Here is a 12,441-nt window from a genome sequence, read left to right on the forward strand (position 1 = left end):
CACAGCACTTTAGTAATCATTTAACAGCTCTAATTACAGAATACTGTGATCCCAACTGTGTACTTTGTCCTTTTTCCCTTCTTAGTCTTCACTCTGTTTCTTTGGTGTTGAGAGGATTGGCAGAAGAGCCGTTTCTTCTGCTCGGCAGAAGTAAATGCCAAAGACCCTGCTTTGGTAACGTACCAGGTTTGCATTTTCTCCTTGCTTTAGGGTTAATGACATTGAATTTCAGACATATAGGGCTTGCTTGGTCTGGTGTTGTTTACATCAGTCACGCTGGCATAACTTCGCTGACACTAATGCAGATACACCAGCATAAAATTGGTGTAACTCCAGCTCCATTAAAATCAATGGAGTTACGCCAGCAGAAGTCAAATGTAACGCCATCGATTTTGTGCTGCTGGGACTTTATTGGCTTTAAAGGAGGTGAGGCAGCTCTCTGCTGCTGGGACTCAGATAGCACTTGGGCTCTGTTTTGTTTCTTGTTTGTCGTTACACAGCCTTATCAGAAGTTCTTTTTCTCTTCTGCTTCGGGGTCAGCAGTGGAGTAATCTGAGTACAGTAAAGTCTTGGGTGTAGCAGCTTGTGTGGGAAAAGCATTCAGATGATTCGGTTTCACTGGGAGCACAGGGAATCTCTAGTCCCACCTGAACTATGTTTTTCTTCCTATGTTTTCTGGTAACAGAGCAGCCTCTCGGTATCAGAGCTGAGCTGTAAAGTTTTAAAGCCTGTTCTGTTCATTGGCAGTGCTCTTTTTAACCTAGCACCCTGCAAAAGCTTACAAATACCACCTTGAGAGGAGCTATGTTTCCCAGAGTGGAAAAAGATCCTTAAAGGAGCAGTGTGTGTTGTATTCATACCCCAAGCCCTCGGAGGTTTTGTTGCTTGTTTTGAGCTCCCTGGGCTGGAGTTTGCATTCCTTGCTGCTCAAACAAAGAAGAGCAGCCTGTGTGTCGCTGCCTTGCCAGGATCCAGCAGGAGAGTCTTGGAAGTTTGTGCGTGTCCCTTTTCCGGGACTGACTTGCTTCGTTCCAGGGTGCAGATGCAGTTGTCCAGCAGCCTTGCAGGCTTTCTTACGGAGTTGATACAGTGCTGTCATGATTGTTTTTAGTAATTGTGATGTCCATTTTGAGTTCTTTCAACATTTCCATGGCAATAGATCTGGGATTTCATTCTGTCCCTTCTAGCCTTGCAAGACCATTGAAAGTTATGTTACTCATGCTGCCTGATGATGCTCCCAGGTGGGTGTTAACAGAACCTGTGGAAGGTAAAAAGAGTCCAGCACAGAGCCACAAAGATGCTGAAGGAAGTGGAACATCTCCCTGCTGAGGGAGCTGGGGCTCTTCAGCTTGGAGAGAAGGAGCCTGAGGGGAGACCTCATTCATGTTGATAAAGATGTGCAGGGCAGTGTTGGGAGGACAGAGCCAGGCTCTGCTCAGGGATGTCCAATGATAGGACAAGGGGCAGTGGGTGCAACTGGAGTAGGGGAGGTTCCATGGGAACAGAAGGGAAAACTTTCTCCCTGTGAGGGTGGCAGAGCCCTGGAGCAGGCTGCCCAGAGAGGTTGTGGACTCTCCTTCTATGGAGACTTTCTAAACCTGCCTGGATGTGTTCCTGTGTGACCTGCCCTGGCTGATCCTGCTCTGGCAGGGGAGTTGGACTCTGATCTTTCAAAGTCCCTTTTAGCCCCTAACTTTCTGTGATTCTGTGAAGGGACATTCAGTTTTATTTCACAGAGGTGAAGCTGATACTCAGTTACTGAAAACTAAGTTGAAACCTACTGGAGGGACCACAGCAGCCCTGGAATTATGCAGCATTAGCACTGGACAGCCATAGAGTGGAACATGGGAGTGCAGCAAGTCCTGGGTTCTCGGTGCTGGGTGGGTTTATATTGTGATTACAGACATACTTTCAAGAGGAGGAATTTTGCATTGAAAGCATGGAAGGAAAAATTATTAGTATTTTTCTACTGCTCTTTAACAACTGGCTCAAATCTAGCAGTTTTTCTTCAAAGTATGTGAACATCCTTCCTCAAAGAAATGATGAGCTGACATCACTTAGATTTTCCTGTGTGCAAAATGACAGACTTTGGAAATCTGTTTCAAAACCCCACTCACAGCCGGGTCAATGTGTTCTGCTTTGCCTTTGTCTCCAGAATGCTGCCCTCTGTAATGTAAAATAGAAACTCTGATATTAAAATGAAATGTTAGTAATTTCCCATTAAATATGCTGATGAAATTGATTCGTTCCTCTGAAAAGTGTCTTCTGAATCCAGTCAGCATTTTCTAGTGAGGAGAAAATTCTCAGTGCTTCTGGTGAATAATCGGTGAGGTGGGTTGTTGTATTCACCGCTGCCTGGAGTGATTTCCAGGAGGAATTTTAGTGATTTTTCCTGCTGTCATTGGAATTCTAATAAACATTTGGGAAAGAACAGCCCCATGGATCAGTATAGGTTGGGGACTGGCCTGTTGGAGAGCAGTGGAAGGGAAAAGGACCTCGTCGTCCTCATGGATGGAAGGTTGACCGTGAGCCAGTAATGTGCACTTGTGGCCAAGAATGCCGATGCCATTCTGGGGTGGATTAGAAGGACTGTGGCTAGGAGGTGAAGAGAGGTTCTCATCCCCCTCTGCTCTGCCCTGGTGAAGCTGCATCTCAAATATTGTGTCCTGTTCTGGGCCCTCAGTTCAAGAAGGATCTTGGGGAACTGCTTGAAAGAGTCCAGCGCAGAGCCACAAAAATGATGAAGGGAGTGGAAGATCTTCCTCACAAGGACAGACTGAGCGAGCTGAGGGCTCTTTAGCTTGAAGAGGAGAAGCCTGAGGGGTAACCTCATTCATGTTTATCAAGATGTAAAGGTTGAGTGCTGAGAGGATGGAGTCAGCCCCTGCTAAGTGATACCAAATGACAGGACAAGGGGCAGTGGGTGGAAGTTGAAGCATAGTAAGTCCCATGGAAACATGAGGAAACATTTTTTCCCTGTGAGTGTGACAGAACACTGGAACAGGCTGCCCAGGGGCGTTGTGGAGTCTCCTCCTCTGGAGATATTCGGGACCTGCCTGGATGTGTTCCTGTGTGATCTGGTATAGGTGATCCTGCTCTGGCAGGGGAGTGGGACTGGATGATGTTTTGAGATCCCTTCCAGCCACAAATATTCTGTGATTCTGTGATCTGAATTATTTTACAGGTCAATTTTTTGGCAAGACAGTCTTGTAGTAGTAAGTAAGCATCAGTAGTGCTATTTATGCTATCTGAGGAACCAGGTAGCACGCCTGAAAGATACCCTGGAGATGGAATAATGAAGCATGTTGTAAACCACAATAAATTTAATAAAATGTGTTATTTGCTGTGGTTACATGTAGGCTTTTTAAAAACAAGCCTCTGGTTTTTCAGAGGGTAAGAGAAGTATTTTCTAAATGCAACCAGGAGCTGTGTGCAATGAGAAACTAAATATGCAGTTTGAGTACCAAGTAGTATTCTAATGGCAGAGGAATTAATAAGGGTTAATTGGGAAGTAGCCTGGTATGTTACTGCAGGTATAATACAGACAGCATAATAAAGCACATAAATCTCCTCCCTTAATATATAGAAAGTCAGAGATGGAGGGGAGCACCTGCTCAGTTTAGAGCAAGCCAAACTAAGTATGAAATGCAGAGGCAGTTGTGAAGCCTTGCAATCTGGGAGGTTTAGGAGGGAAGAAGTTGAGTGCTGGTTTCAGAGAAGAGTTTGCAGTTTGCAAGGGGGTTTTTGAGGAGCTGAACTGGGCACTTGGCTTTCCACGTGGCTGTTGAGGGAATAAATTGTTGTGTAGGGTCTCGGTTTGTGCACATGAGCAGGAAGTGGCCTTTCACCTTTGCAGGCCAGTGAAATACCAGCCAAGGTACCATGCCATGCCAGAGAGCCACTTGCCTTTTGTCACTAGAAAGAGTGTATTGTGTTCTGTGGGCAAATGTCAAAGCTAGAGAAGAGGGACTGGGCACAGGCAGCAGTCTAACAGAGATTGTTTTCTCTTGCAGGCTGGTCAGAATTTTAATGCATGAGCTGGCTTAGGCTTGCTGCTAATGCTTTGTTAGAGACTTTGCTTTGATGAAGTATACACAGACATCTTCTGTTTGCTTTGCTTTTCCTCCTCATCTTCTCCTCTGTATCAGTATCTTAAGCTCCCTCTTCTACCTTGTCTTCCTCATTTTCTGGTTCTTACAGGGCTCATTAACTGAAATACATCAGTGGGGTTTGGACCAGTCCCTTAGGTTTCAGTGTGGAATTAGTGGAGTGCCTTCTGTAAAAGGATTCATACTCTGATACCATAGAGCTTCCTGCAGGATGTTGACAAGACCTGACCATTAGGGAAATGAGCAGGAGTGCAAAAGAGTGTGAGCAGCTCCAAAAGGTCCCTCGGCCCCCTTTCTGGAGGCCATAAAGGGTGGCCAGGGTGGGTTTTTCCACTGTCAGTTCATGTGCGGTCTCTGGAGTTCTCTGCAGTAGGCTTTGTAGTCAGATGGGATGCTGATGAGTGGCATTATCCTCCCTGGATAGTGGTCCTTTGTGCTGAAACTGTTGTCAGTTTTCTAGGAACACAGCCCTTTAAAAAGAATTTTGTTTGTTGTATTTTACCCCTTTAATATGTTTGGGCTTTGTTTAACACTTGCAAAGTCAGAGGCATCAATATTCCCTTATGGGCAATGATACTGGGTGCTTTGGAGGAAAGGTTGCAAGACTTCAGAGGTATAAAGGTAGGAGCTCAGGATGGTAGCATGGTTTTGACCCTGTCAGACCAGGATTTGGGAGGTACCATCCTCTTGTCAAATCGCACTTTGGGGCTGTGGAGAACTTGAATACCTAGAGAATGCCAGGGCTTAGTTACAAATCCTTTCTAAGACTGCTTTTCCTTTACATAAGCAGATGAGAACTGGTTTCAGGGGAGGGAACTTCTCAGCCCTGAAGAAAATTAATAAATTCCTGTATTTTAAAGTCAGAAGGGAAGCATTATGATCATCTTGTCTGACTTCCTTCATAACTCGGGCCAGGGGAAGTCGCCTAATAATCCCTTCATGAGCTCGCTGGAGCGTGGTGGAGAAGACAAAAACGATTCGACAGAAGCTGTTGTTTTACAAATGCATGGGGGGTTAGGCATGTGACTCACTTCCCAGCACATAAAAGGTCCAACCTGTGTTAATCCTAACTGCAAAGTGAATTTACAGAAGTATTTCTTCACTAAGGCTTTAGGGTTTATGCTGGCGTAAGAGTGATAGAGAACGCGGGCTTAAGACTTCTCTTGGAATTAAACATCAGTTAATTCCAGAATGCGCTGATTGTGTTCCTGCTGGAGCCACTTAATAAGGGAACAGAAAATGTCAGTATTTTGTTAAAACGAAGAGCTCTGAATCCTCTTTAGGAAAAGCTGAGGCATGCACGCAGCACTGTAATAGCTGGAACAGTAACAAGGCACGGCAGAAGACCGTTAGAGCGGGCGCACGTTAAGATGAGGCGGGGTTTTGACTTTTAAACTCAGCTAACAAAATTTTGTCTTTAGAGCAGGGAGGGCAACGTGGTAGAAGTGATCAGAGGAAATAGCATCTCATTGGTAAAACACATGCTGCAGTACTTCCCACAGTTGGGAGACCGTAGGACTTAACAAGGGTGACCTAGATTGGAGGAGACAATAAAAGCTGTTGCGGTGAAGAGCAGATTGACTGCCGTTCTCATCTGGGTAATAAAGGGCTGAAATATGGCCAGTGGATGGAAGTTTACTCATGTAGCTTACAGAAAGACCTACACTTTTTGGAGGAATTGTCTCTGTAGCAAATTCAGTGTGAACTAGAGCTTGCATCTGACAGATGTTTATGTGCTCCTTCAGGAAAAAAAACCCCTCCTATTACTTTATTCAAGGATCTATGAGCCTGCGAGAGTATGACCTGATTAGGTTTTAAAGTAAATCAATATGTGAACCTGTCCAAAAACAGCCATGCATTTATTTGAAAAAATATTACTCAGTGGAATAGCCTCGGGGGGGATATAGGATTTCTGGAGAGTTTCAAAGGAGATAGCAGTCAGATGTTGTTATTTTAAAATATTCAGTGGCATTCAGATGCTCCGATTTCAGCTGTCCTGTTGGCAGGAGCTGACAACAGGAGATGACATTCTTGATGCTTTCTACCCACAATAGTCTTCTGAGACATTAAAACTTGCTTAACTCTTGACCCTGGGGGTAGTTATTGTTTGGTTGTTTGGTTTTTTTTCATGTCTTTGTTTTGGTTGTATTACAAATGGGCCTATTAGAAATGTTTTGCTTTAAGTGGTTCATTTTAGTGCTTCTTGTCCAGTTTACCTTTAGGTAAATATAAACCCAAATTCCAGAAAAATAGACTGTCAATCCAGCTGTGAGAGATGCTTTAAGTAAGTGCCATTGAGCTGTAAAGACTGATGCATCCCTACTGTGCTGTAAAAGGAAATATTATTAAATTGGGTTGTGTGCAGGGGGGGAGGGGAAGGAGATGGGGGTTGTGAGGGACATCTGTTCTCTGCAGTGCTTCCCTCCCTCTTTGCTGGGGGGATTTCAAGCGTAAGAGAAGAGCAGCTCTGGCCATGGCAGGCAGAGGTGGGTCCTTCGCAGCACAGTCGATGTGTTGCTCTGTGCTGGGGCCTGGGGCTCACTTCATGGGGTGTCCCACTGCTTGTATTTGGAGGAGATGCATTTCCATGTCCATGGATCTGGCTAAAGAGCACTTCAGATCCTGAAACACTGATGCTTTGGGAGCTTTTAGTCCTTTTCTCTTTGAGATCAGCCTTCATTTGCTTTTATCCTGTGCTCAGCACTGGTGAGTCCACACCTCAAGTGTTGTGTTCAGTTCTGGGCCCCTCACTACAAGAAGGACATTGAGGGGCTGGAGGGTGTCCAGAGAAGGGCAGTGATGCTGGTGAAGGGCCTACAAGGATCAGCTGAGGGAGCTAGGGTGGTTCAATCTGGAGACGAGAAGGCTGAGGGGACACCTCATAGCTCTCTACAGCTACCTCAAGGGAGGCTGGAGCAAGGAGGGGACAGCCTCTTCTCCTTAGTGTCAAGCGACAGGACCAGAGGAAATGGTTCCAAGCTGCACCAGGGGAGGTTCAGGCTGGATGTTCGAAAATATTTCTTCACTGAAAGAGTTCTCAAACATTGGAATGGGCTGCCCAGGGCAGTGCTGGAGTCACCATGCCTGCGGGTGTTCAAGCAATGTGTGGACCTGGTGCTTAGGGACAGAGTTTGGTGTTGACCCTTCAGTGCAGGGTCGAGGGTTGGACTGGGTGATCTTGGAGGTATCTTCCAACCAGATATATTCTGTGATTCTGTCACTTTCTACTGTTTTTAAAACTAGGATTGTTGATCAAAATGCTTTTGGTTTATTCAGAAGAGGTGTTTAGCAAGCACTGCAGCTTTGATCTCCGAGTTGCTTTGGTTTTTCCTCCTTTTCTGTTTTATTTTTTTTGCTACGTGGCACCTACTCAGATGCCTTAGGAGGAGGAACAGGGAATTTTTGTTTTTCAAAATCAGTTCAGCAGATTTTGAAAAGCTAGCTTTGAATACTCTACAATACACATACAGATTTGAAGAGCTTATTGAAGAAAGCCCCTGACACACTTGAGCAATATTAAATCACTTCAGATGGCACATGGCAGGGGAGTGTTTCTGAAACGTTTGGAAATGTGAAAAGAGCCTGGATTTGGAAGTACTGGTGGCTTCACAGCCCTTGCTGTGAACAGTGATTTACACTGTCCAAATGACTTCAGTGTTTGCAGTGGATTGCCTTCTTAAGTGACAGAGAAGGGACATTAGTAAATAGTAAATAACTGTAGTCAATCTCTGGCCAGCTAACCAGCTGATCTGCTGGGTTAATTTCTGTATTAAATGCTTATTTAATAACTGGGCAGCTGTTCAGACAGGCCAGATGGACTTCACTGTAATTGTGCTAATAATGAGAGCGTCTTCACAAAAAGAAAGGGCAATAAGAAGATGCATTTAGCAAGGGCACATCATGACAAATGGTTTCAGGACGGCGTGGTCCTCTTGCCCTCGACAGACTGGCAGAAGTAGGTGGCTCATCCTTCAAACAAGAAGGACCAGCAGTGAGAATTAGAGTAATGGTTTGTTGTTCCCTTGGCTGTTTGTGTGGTGTTTGCCTCCATAGTCCATACCTGCCCAGTCCTACTTGCAGCTCTGCAGCCTGTCTCCCTCACACTGCTCCAGCACGTTTCTGCAGTTCCCACTCTGTTCACAGCTGGTGCATTTGTGTATCTTCCTAACAATCAAGCTCCCAAAGAGCTGTTTTTTCCTTTGCCTCGATTCCAATTTGTAGCTTGTAGGTTTAATTAACTGTGTTTTCAGAGTTCTTTGCAAGAAAAATTACTAGATGGGTGTTAAGAATTACACCTTTGTTTACATGGAGACAGATTCCTTTATGGTGGAAACATTATCCTAAGCAAGAGGAGTGGCAAAGTATGATGTTCTCAGTATGAGGAATGAATACATTTCCATTTGTCTTTGTTCAAGGAGGAGAAGGAAAGCGTTGAAAGAGCATTTGAGGAGTAAAAGTCTGAATGCTGTCTGGCATTATGGTTTTACCTTGGAATTGCTGCATTTGAGAATCCAGTCCTTGCCGATTGATTTTTTTATTATTATGTTTGGTTTTTTCCTTTTGGTGACTTTTCTATCTGGTTATTTTCTGGGCTGTGATCGTTGTCCTTCAGCTGCTGGTGCAGAAGTACAGGTCTTCTGTACACCTTTGCTGTTCCTCTAGCCTGTGAAAACAGCTCAGAGATGGAAAGACTTGTCTGACAGGACTGTATTTTAGCAGCTGACATTGTGGGCAGCTTGACTCTATAGATAGTAAACTTTGTAGGTTTCCTCCTCAGTCAGCTTGCAGTGCTTTGCTGGTTTGTGTTGTAGTTGGAGTTGTGCTTTTTTTTCAGTTGGTTGATTTAGCTTTCTTTTTTTGTTGGGTGGGTGTTTTGTGTTTGTTTGTGGGGGTTTTTTGTTTGTTTTGTTTGTTCTTTTCCTGTTTTAAACCCAGAACCTGACCCTTTCTTTTTGTTTCCTTCTTTAACAGCACTCGAAAGGAGTGAATGAGATGAACCGTTTGGGTTATACTATCTGAAAGGCTAAATTATTCTCTTGGAGAGACGTTCTAAATGAGCCTGACCGAGATCTTGGATCTGTGTGAAGAGGACTAAGGATATAGGATGTCAACTGAGACAGAACTTCAAGTGGCTGTGAAAACCAGCACAAAGAAAGACTCCAAAAAGAAAGGTAGTGACTCATTTCTCTTTATTCCTATGTATTTTTGATCTCCAAGGCCTTTTCCAACCTGGTCTGGTTGTTCTGTTCTGCCCTGTTCTGTTCTGCCCTGTTCTGTTCTGCCCTGTTCTGTTCTGCCCTGTTCTGTTCTGCCCTGTTCTGTTCTGCCCTGTTCTGTTCTGCCCTGTTCTGTTCTGCCCTACCTTTCCCTACCCTTCCCTACCCTACCCTTTAATCAGCTCCTACATCAGCCACCTTGTGTGCAGCATCTGTGATTCTTCTCTTATCTGTGTGCTCAGTGGAAGCCTGGTGTAGGAACACAGCATTTGGTTCTCTGACATTAAAAATTATATCTTATTGAAATATATTTAAGATGTAAAAAGGAATTTATGTATTACAGTTCATGAATTTTTACTCTCTATATTTTAAATAGCTGCTAAATAACTTATTCAACTTCTAGGCAGCTGTACCTTTTACTGCAGTGATTTTAGCAAAGCAATAATTAAGGTCTTCTGTTGGCTCTGGCTTTTGTATCAGAAATCTTTTTATTAGACTGAAAAAAAAAAGAAGAAGAAACAGCAATTAAAAATCTTTCAGCAGTTGATTAGGAAGATGATTTAGAATCTTTATGATTACTCTAAGCCTCAACATACAAGTGAAAAATGATTCATTCAAGATAAAAAAGCTGTAGTTTGGAAAGGCAAAACCAGGGGATTGATGGGAATGGGAATGTGATCTGAAATGTTCAAGGCATGTCAGGAGAGCCAAACTGGTTTAGTTGGATCATCATTCAGTATTTGGGGGCAGGCAGGAAATGAAAAGCTGTCAGTTCTTTGCAAAAAGGGATAACATCTTTTTGATGTCTCCTATGTTGTTTCTTCTGCTGGAGGGTGGAACTTTTGGAAACAGCAAACTCTTGTAGGAACTTGATGTTTATATTAATAAAATGTTCAGCATGCAAACTTCTCCAAACATTTCCATAAATCACAATAGCTGAATGCTTCTCTGCACAAAATCTGATTCTGTCTCCCAAACGGAAAGTCTCAGAATTACCTTTACTGCTGAGAAGAAGTATAAAATATGTTCTGTGGCAGCAATCAGCGCTCCCTGCAGCATGTACAAGTATCTGCAGAACTGGAGGGGACAGGGTACAGCAGTGGCACATCTCCAAAATTAATCTTGCTGTGTGTTGCATGTGCAAGTCTCAGTGCATCTGATCACATCCAGCCATCCGAAGGCCTGGCAGTACAGTGAATGCTTTACACAGACAGGGTGTGCAGTTCAGCCTCTGCGTGCTGTTCCAATCCCACCTAAGGAAAGTCAAAGGAAACTTGGTGGCCCATTGCCTTGTCATTGAATTGGATGGGTTTGCACACATGCAGCTGGACGGATGGCTGAACATGAGCCAGTGTGTGCCCTGGTGGCCAAGAGGGCCAACAGAATCCTGGCCTGATCAAAACCAGTGTGGCCAGCAGGAGTAGGGAAGTCATGGTGCCTCTGTACTCGACCCTGATGAGGCCACAGCTTGAGTACTGGGTTCAGTTCTGGGCACCACAGGATAGGAGAGACATTGAGATGCTGGAGCATGTCCAGAGAACAGCAACAAGGCTGGTGAGGGATTTGGAGGGCATCATACGAGAAGTACCTGCAGGAGCTGGGGTTGTTTAGTCTGGAGAAGAGAAGGGTGAGGGGAGATCTTTTTGCTCTCTACAGCTACCTGAAAGGAAGTTGGAGTGAAGCTGATGTGGATGAGGGTTTAATTTGTGCCAGAGAAGGTTGCACACTAGGAAAAACTTCTTTACTGAGAGAGTGGTGAGGGGTTGGAACAGGCTATCCAGGGAGGTGGTAGAATCACCATCCTTGGAGGTGTTCAAGAAGCAGTAGATGTGGCATTTCAGGACATGGTTTAGTGGTCATGGTATTTGGTTTATGGCTGGACTCAATGATCTTGAAGGTCTTTTCCAGCCTTAGTGATTGTAAGTTTCTATGTATTTCAACAAATGGATCTTCCTCTGGGTAGTGTGAATGAGGGACACGTGCAAAACAAGGATTATTTTTTTATCTTCCTTTTCCCCCAAGTTCATTAACTGCAAGTAGTGACTGGTAGCAAGTACTCACATGAAGCTTCTACTAATCAATGACTTTGATTATGCAACAGAACTGAGTACTCCCAAGAAATCAGTCTTTGATTGATAAACAGAAATTTCACCTCTAGTGCATTTCCAGTGAGTCAGGTTTTGTTGTAGTTTGGCAATAGCCATGGAACCATTTCCATCCAGAGCAGAGAGGAGCCTCCTTCACTGTTATCCACCATTCTGCTCTTCCCCTGCCAGCTGCAGTCACAGCACAGAGCTGAGAAAGAGCAGGAAGTCTGTCCCACAGATGAAGCCCATGCTAAAGATGTGGGGTGCCTGAAAGGTGATGAGGATTAGTACGGAGCTAGAACATGGGTCAGGGTTAGTTCCTGACCTCACAAAAAGTCTTCTGTGTAGTCTCAGCTAAATCTTTAGCACTCTTTGTGTCTGTGTAAGGATAGTTTCTTATTTGAAGTGTTGAAATGCCACAAAGCTTCATTCCAAAGATTTGTAAGGTATAGTGGCTTCAAACTAGAGAAGAGTAGCTTTAGATTAGATGTTAAGAACAAGTTCCATACCATGAGGATAGTGGAACACTGCAACAGGTTGCCTGGAGAGGTGTTTGGGGCCACATCCCTGGAAATATTCAAGGTGAGGCTCAAGAGGGCTCTGGGCAGCCTGATCTAGTTGAGGATGCTCCTGATGACTGCAGAGTGGGGTTGGACTAGATGACCTGCAGAGGTCCCTTTCAAGCCAGACCATTCTGTGTGTGATTCTGTGATTCTGTTACGTAAATGCAAGCTTCTCTTCTTGAAGTGCAGTGGCCAAAAAGAAATTGCTGGTTATGCTGATGTGACTGGTACATTCATGGTGCCTACCTTGAGTTAAAGGCACTGTAACATCATTAGCTAAGCAAGCAGTTTAATAACCTGGGCAGGCCAGAGGAAAGTCCAGGAGGAGTCTCCTGGTATTCAGTGTGTGGGAATGCAAAGTCCTGCTCCTGGGATGGACTAACTCCCTACAGTGAGGTGAGAGATGTGTTTGAAGTTCTTCTGTTGTTTCTTATATCTGCTTTTAGGCTATGTGGCACAGGTTACT

General features: G+C 44.4%; 1 protein-coding gene across 6 annotated transcripts in view; it reads left to right on the forward strand.

Moving 5' to 3' along the window:
* The window catches only part of DAB1 (DAB adaptor protein 1), a 285,116-nt gene that overhangs the window by 134,457 nt on the left and 138,218 nt on the right, over nucleotides 1-12,441 (forward strand). For all 6 annotated transcript variants that reach the window (XM_054165128.1, XM_054165127.1, XM_054165126.1 and 3 more), the window contains one exon: nucleotides 9,081-9,280. In XM_054165128.1, coding sequence (XP_054021103.1) covers nucleotides 9,214-9,280 — 67 coding nt within the window. In that variant the 5' untranslated portion in view covers nucleotides 9,081-9,213. The remainder of the gene's footprint in view (nucleotides 1-9,080; nucleotides 9,281-12,441) is intronic.

This window comes from Dryobates pubescens, chromosome 11 (genome assembly GCF_014839835.1).
Source record: "Dryobates pubescens isolate bDryPub1 chromosome 11, bDryPub1.pri, whole genome shotgun sequence".
Taxonomy (NCBI): Eukaryota; Metazoa; Chordata; class Aves; order Piciformes; family Picidae; genus Dryobates; species Dryobates pubescens.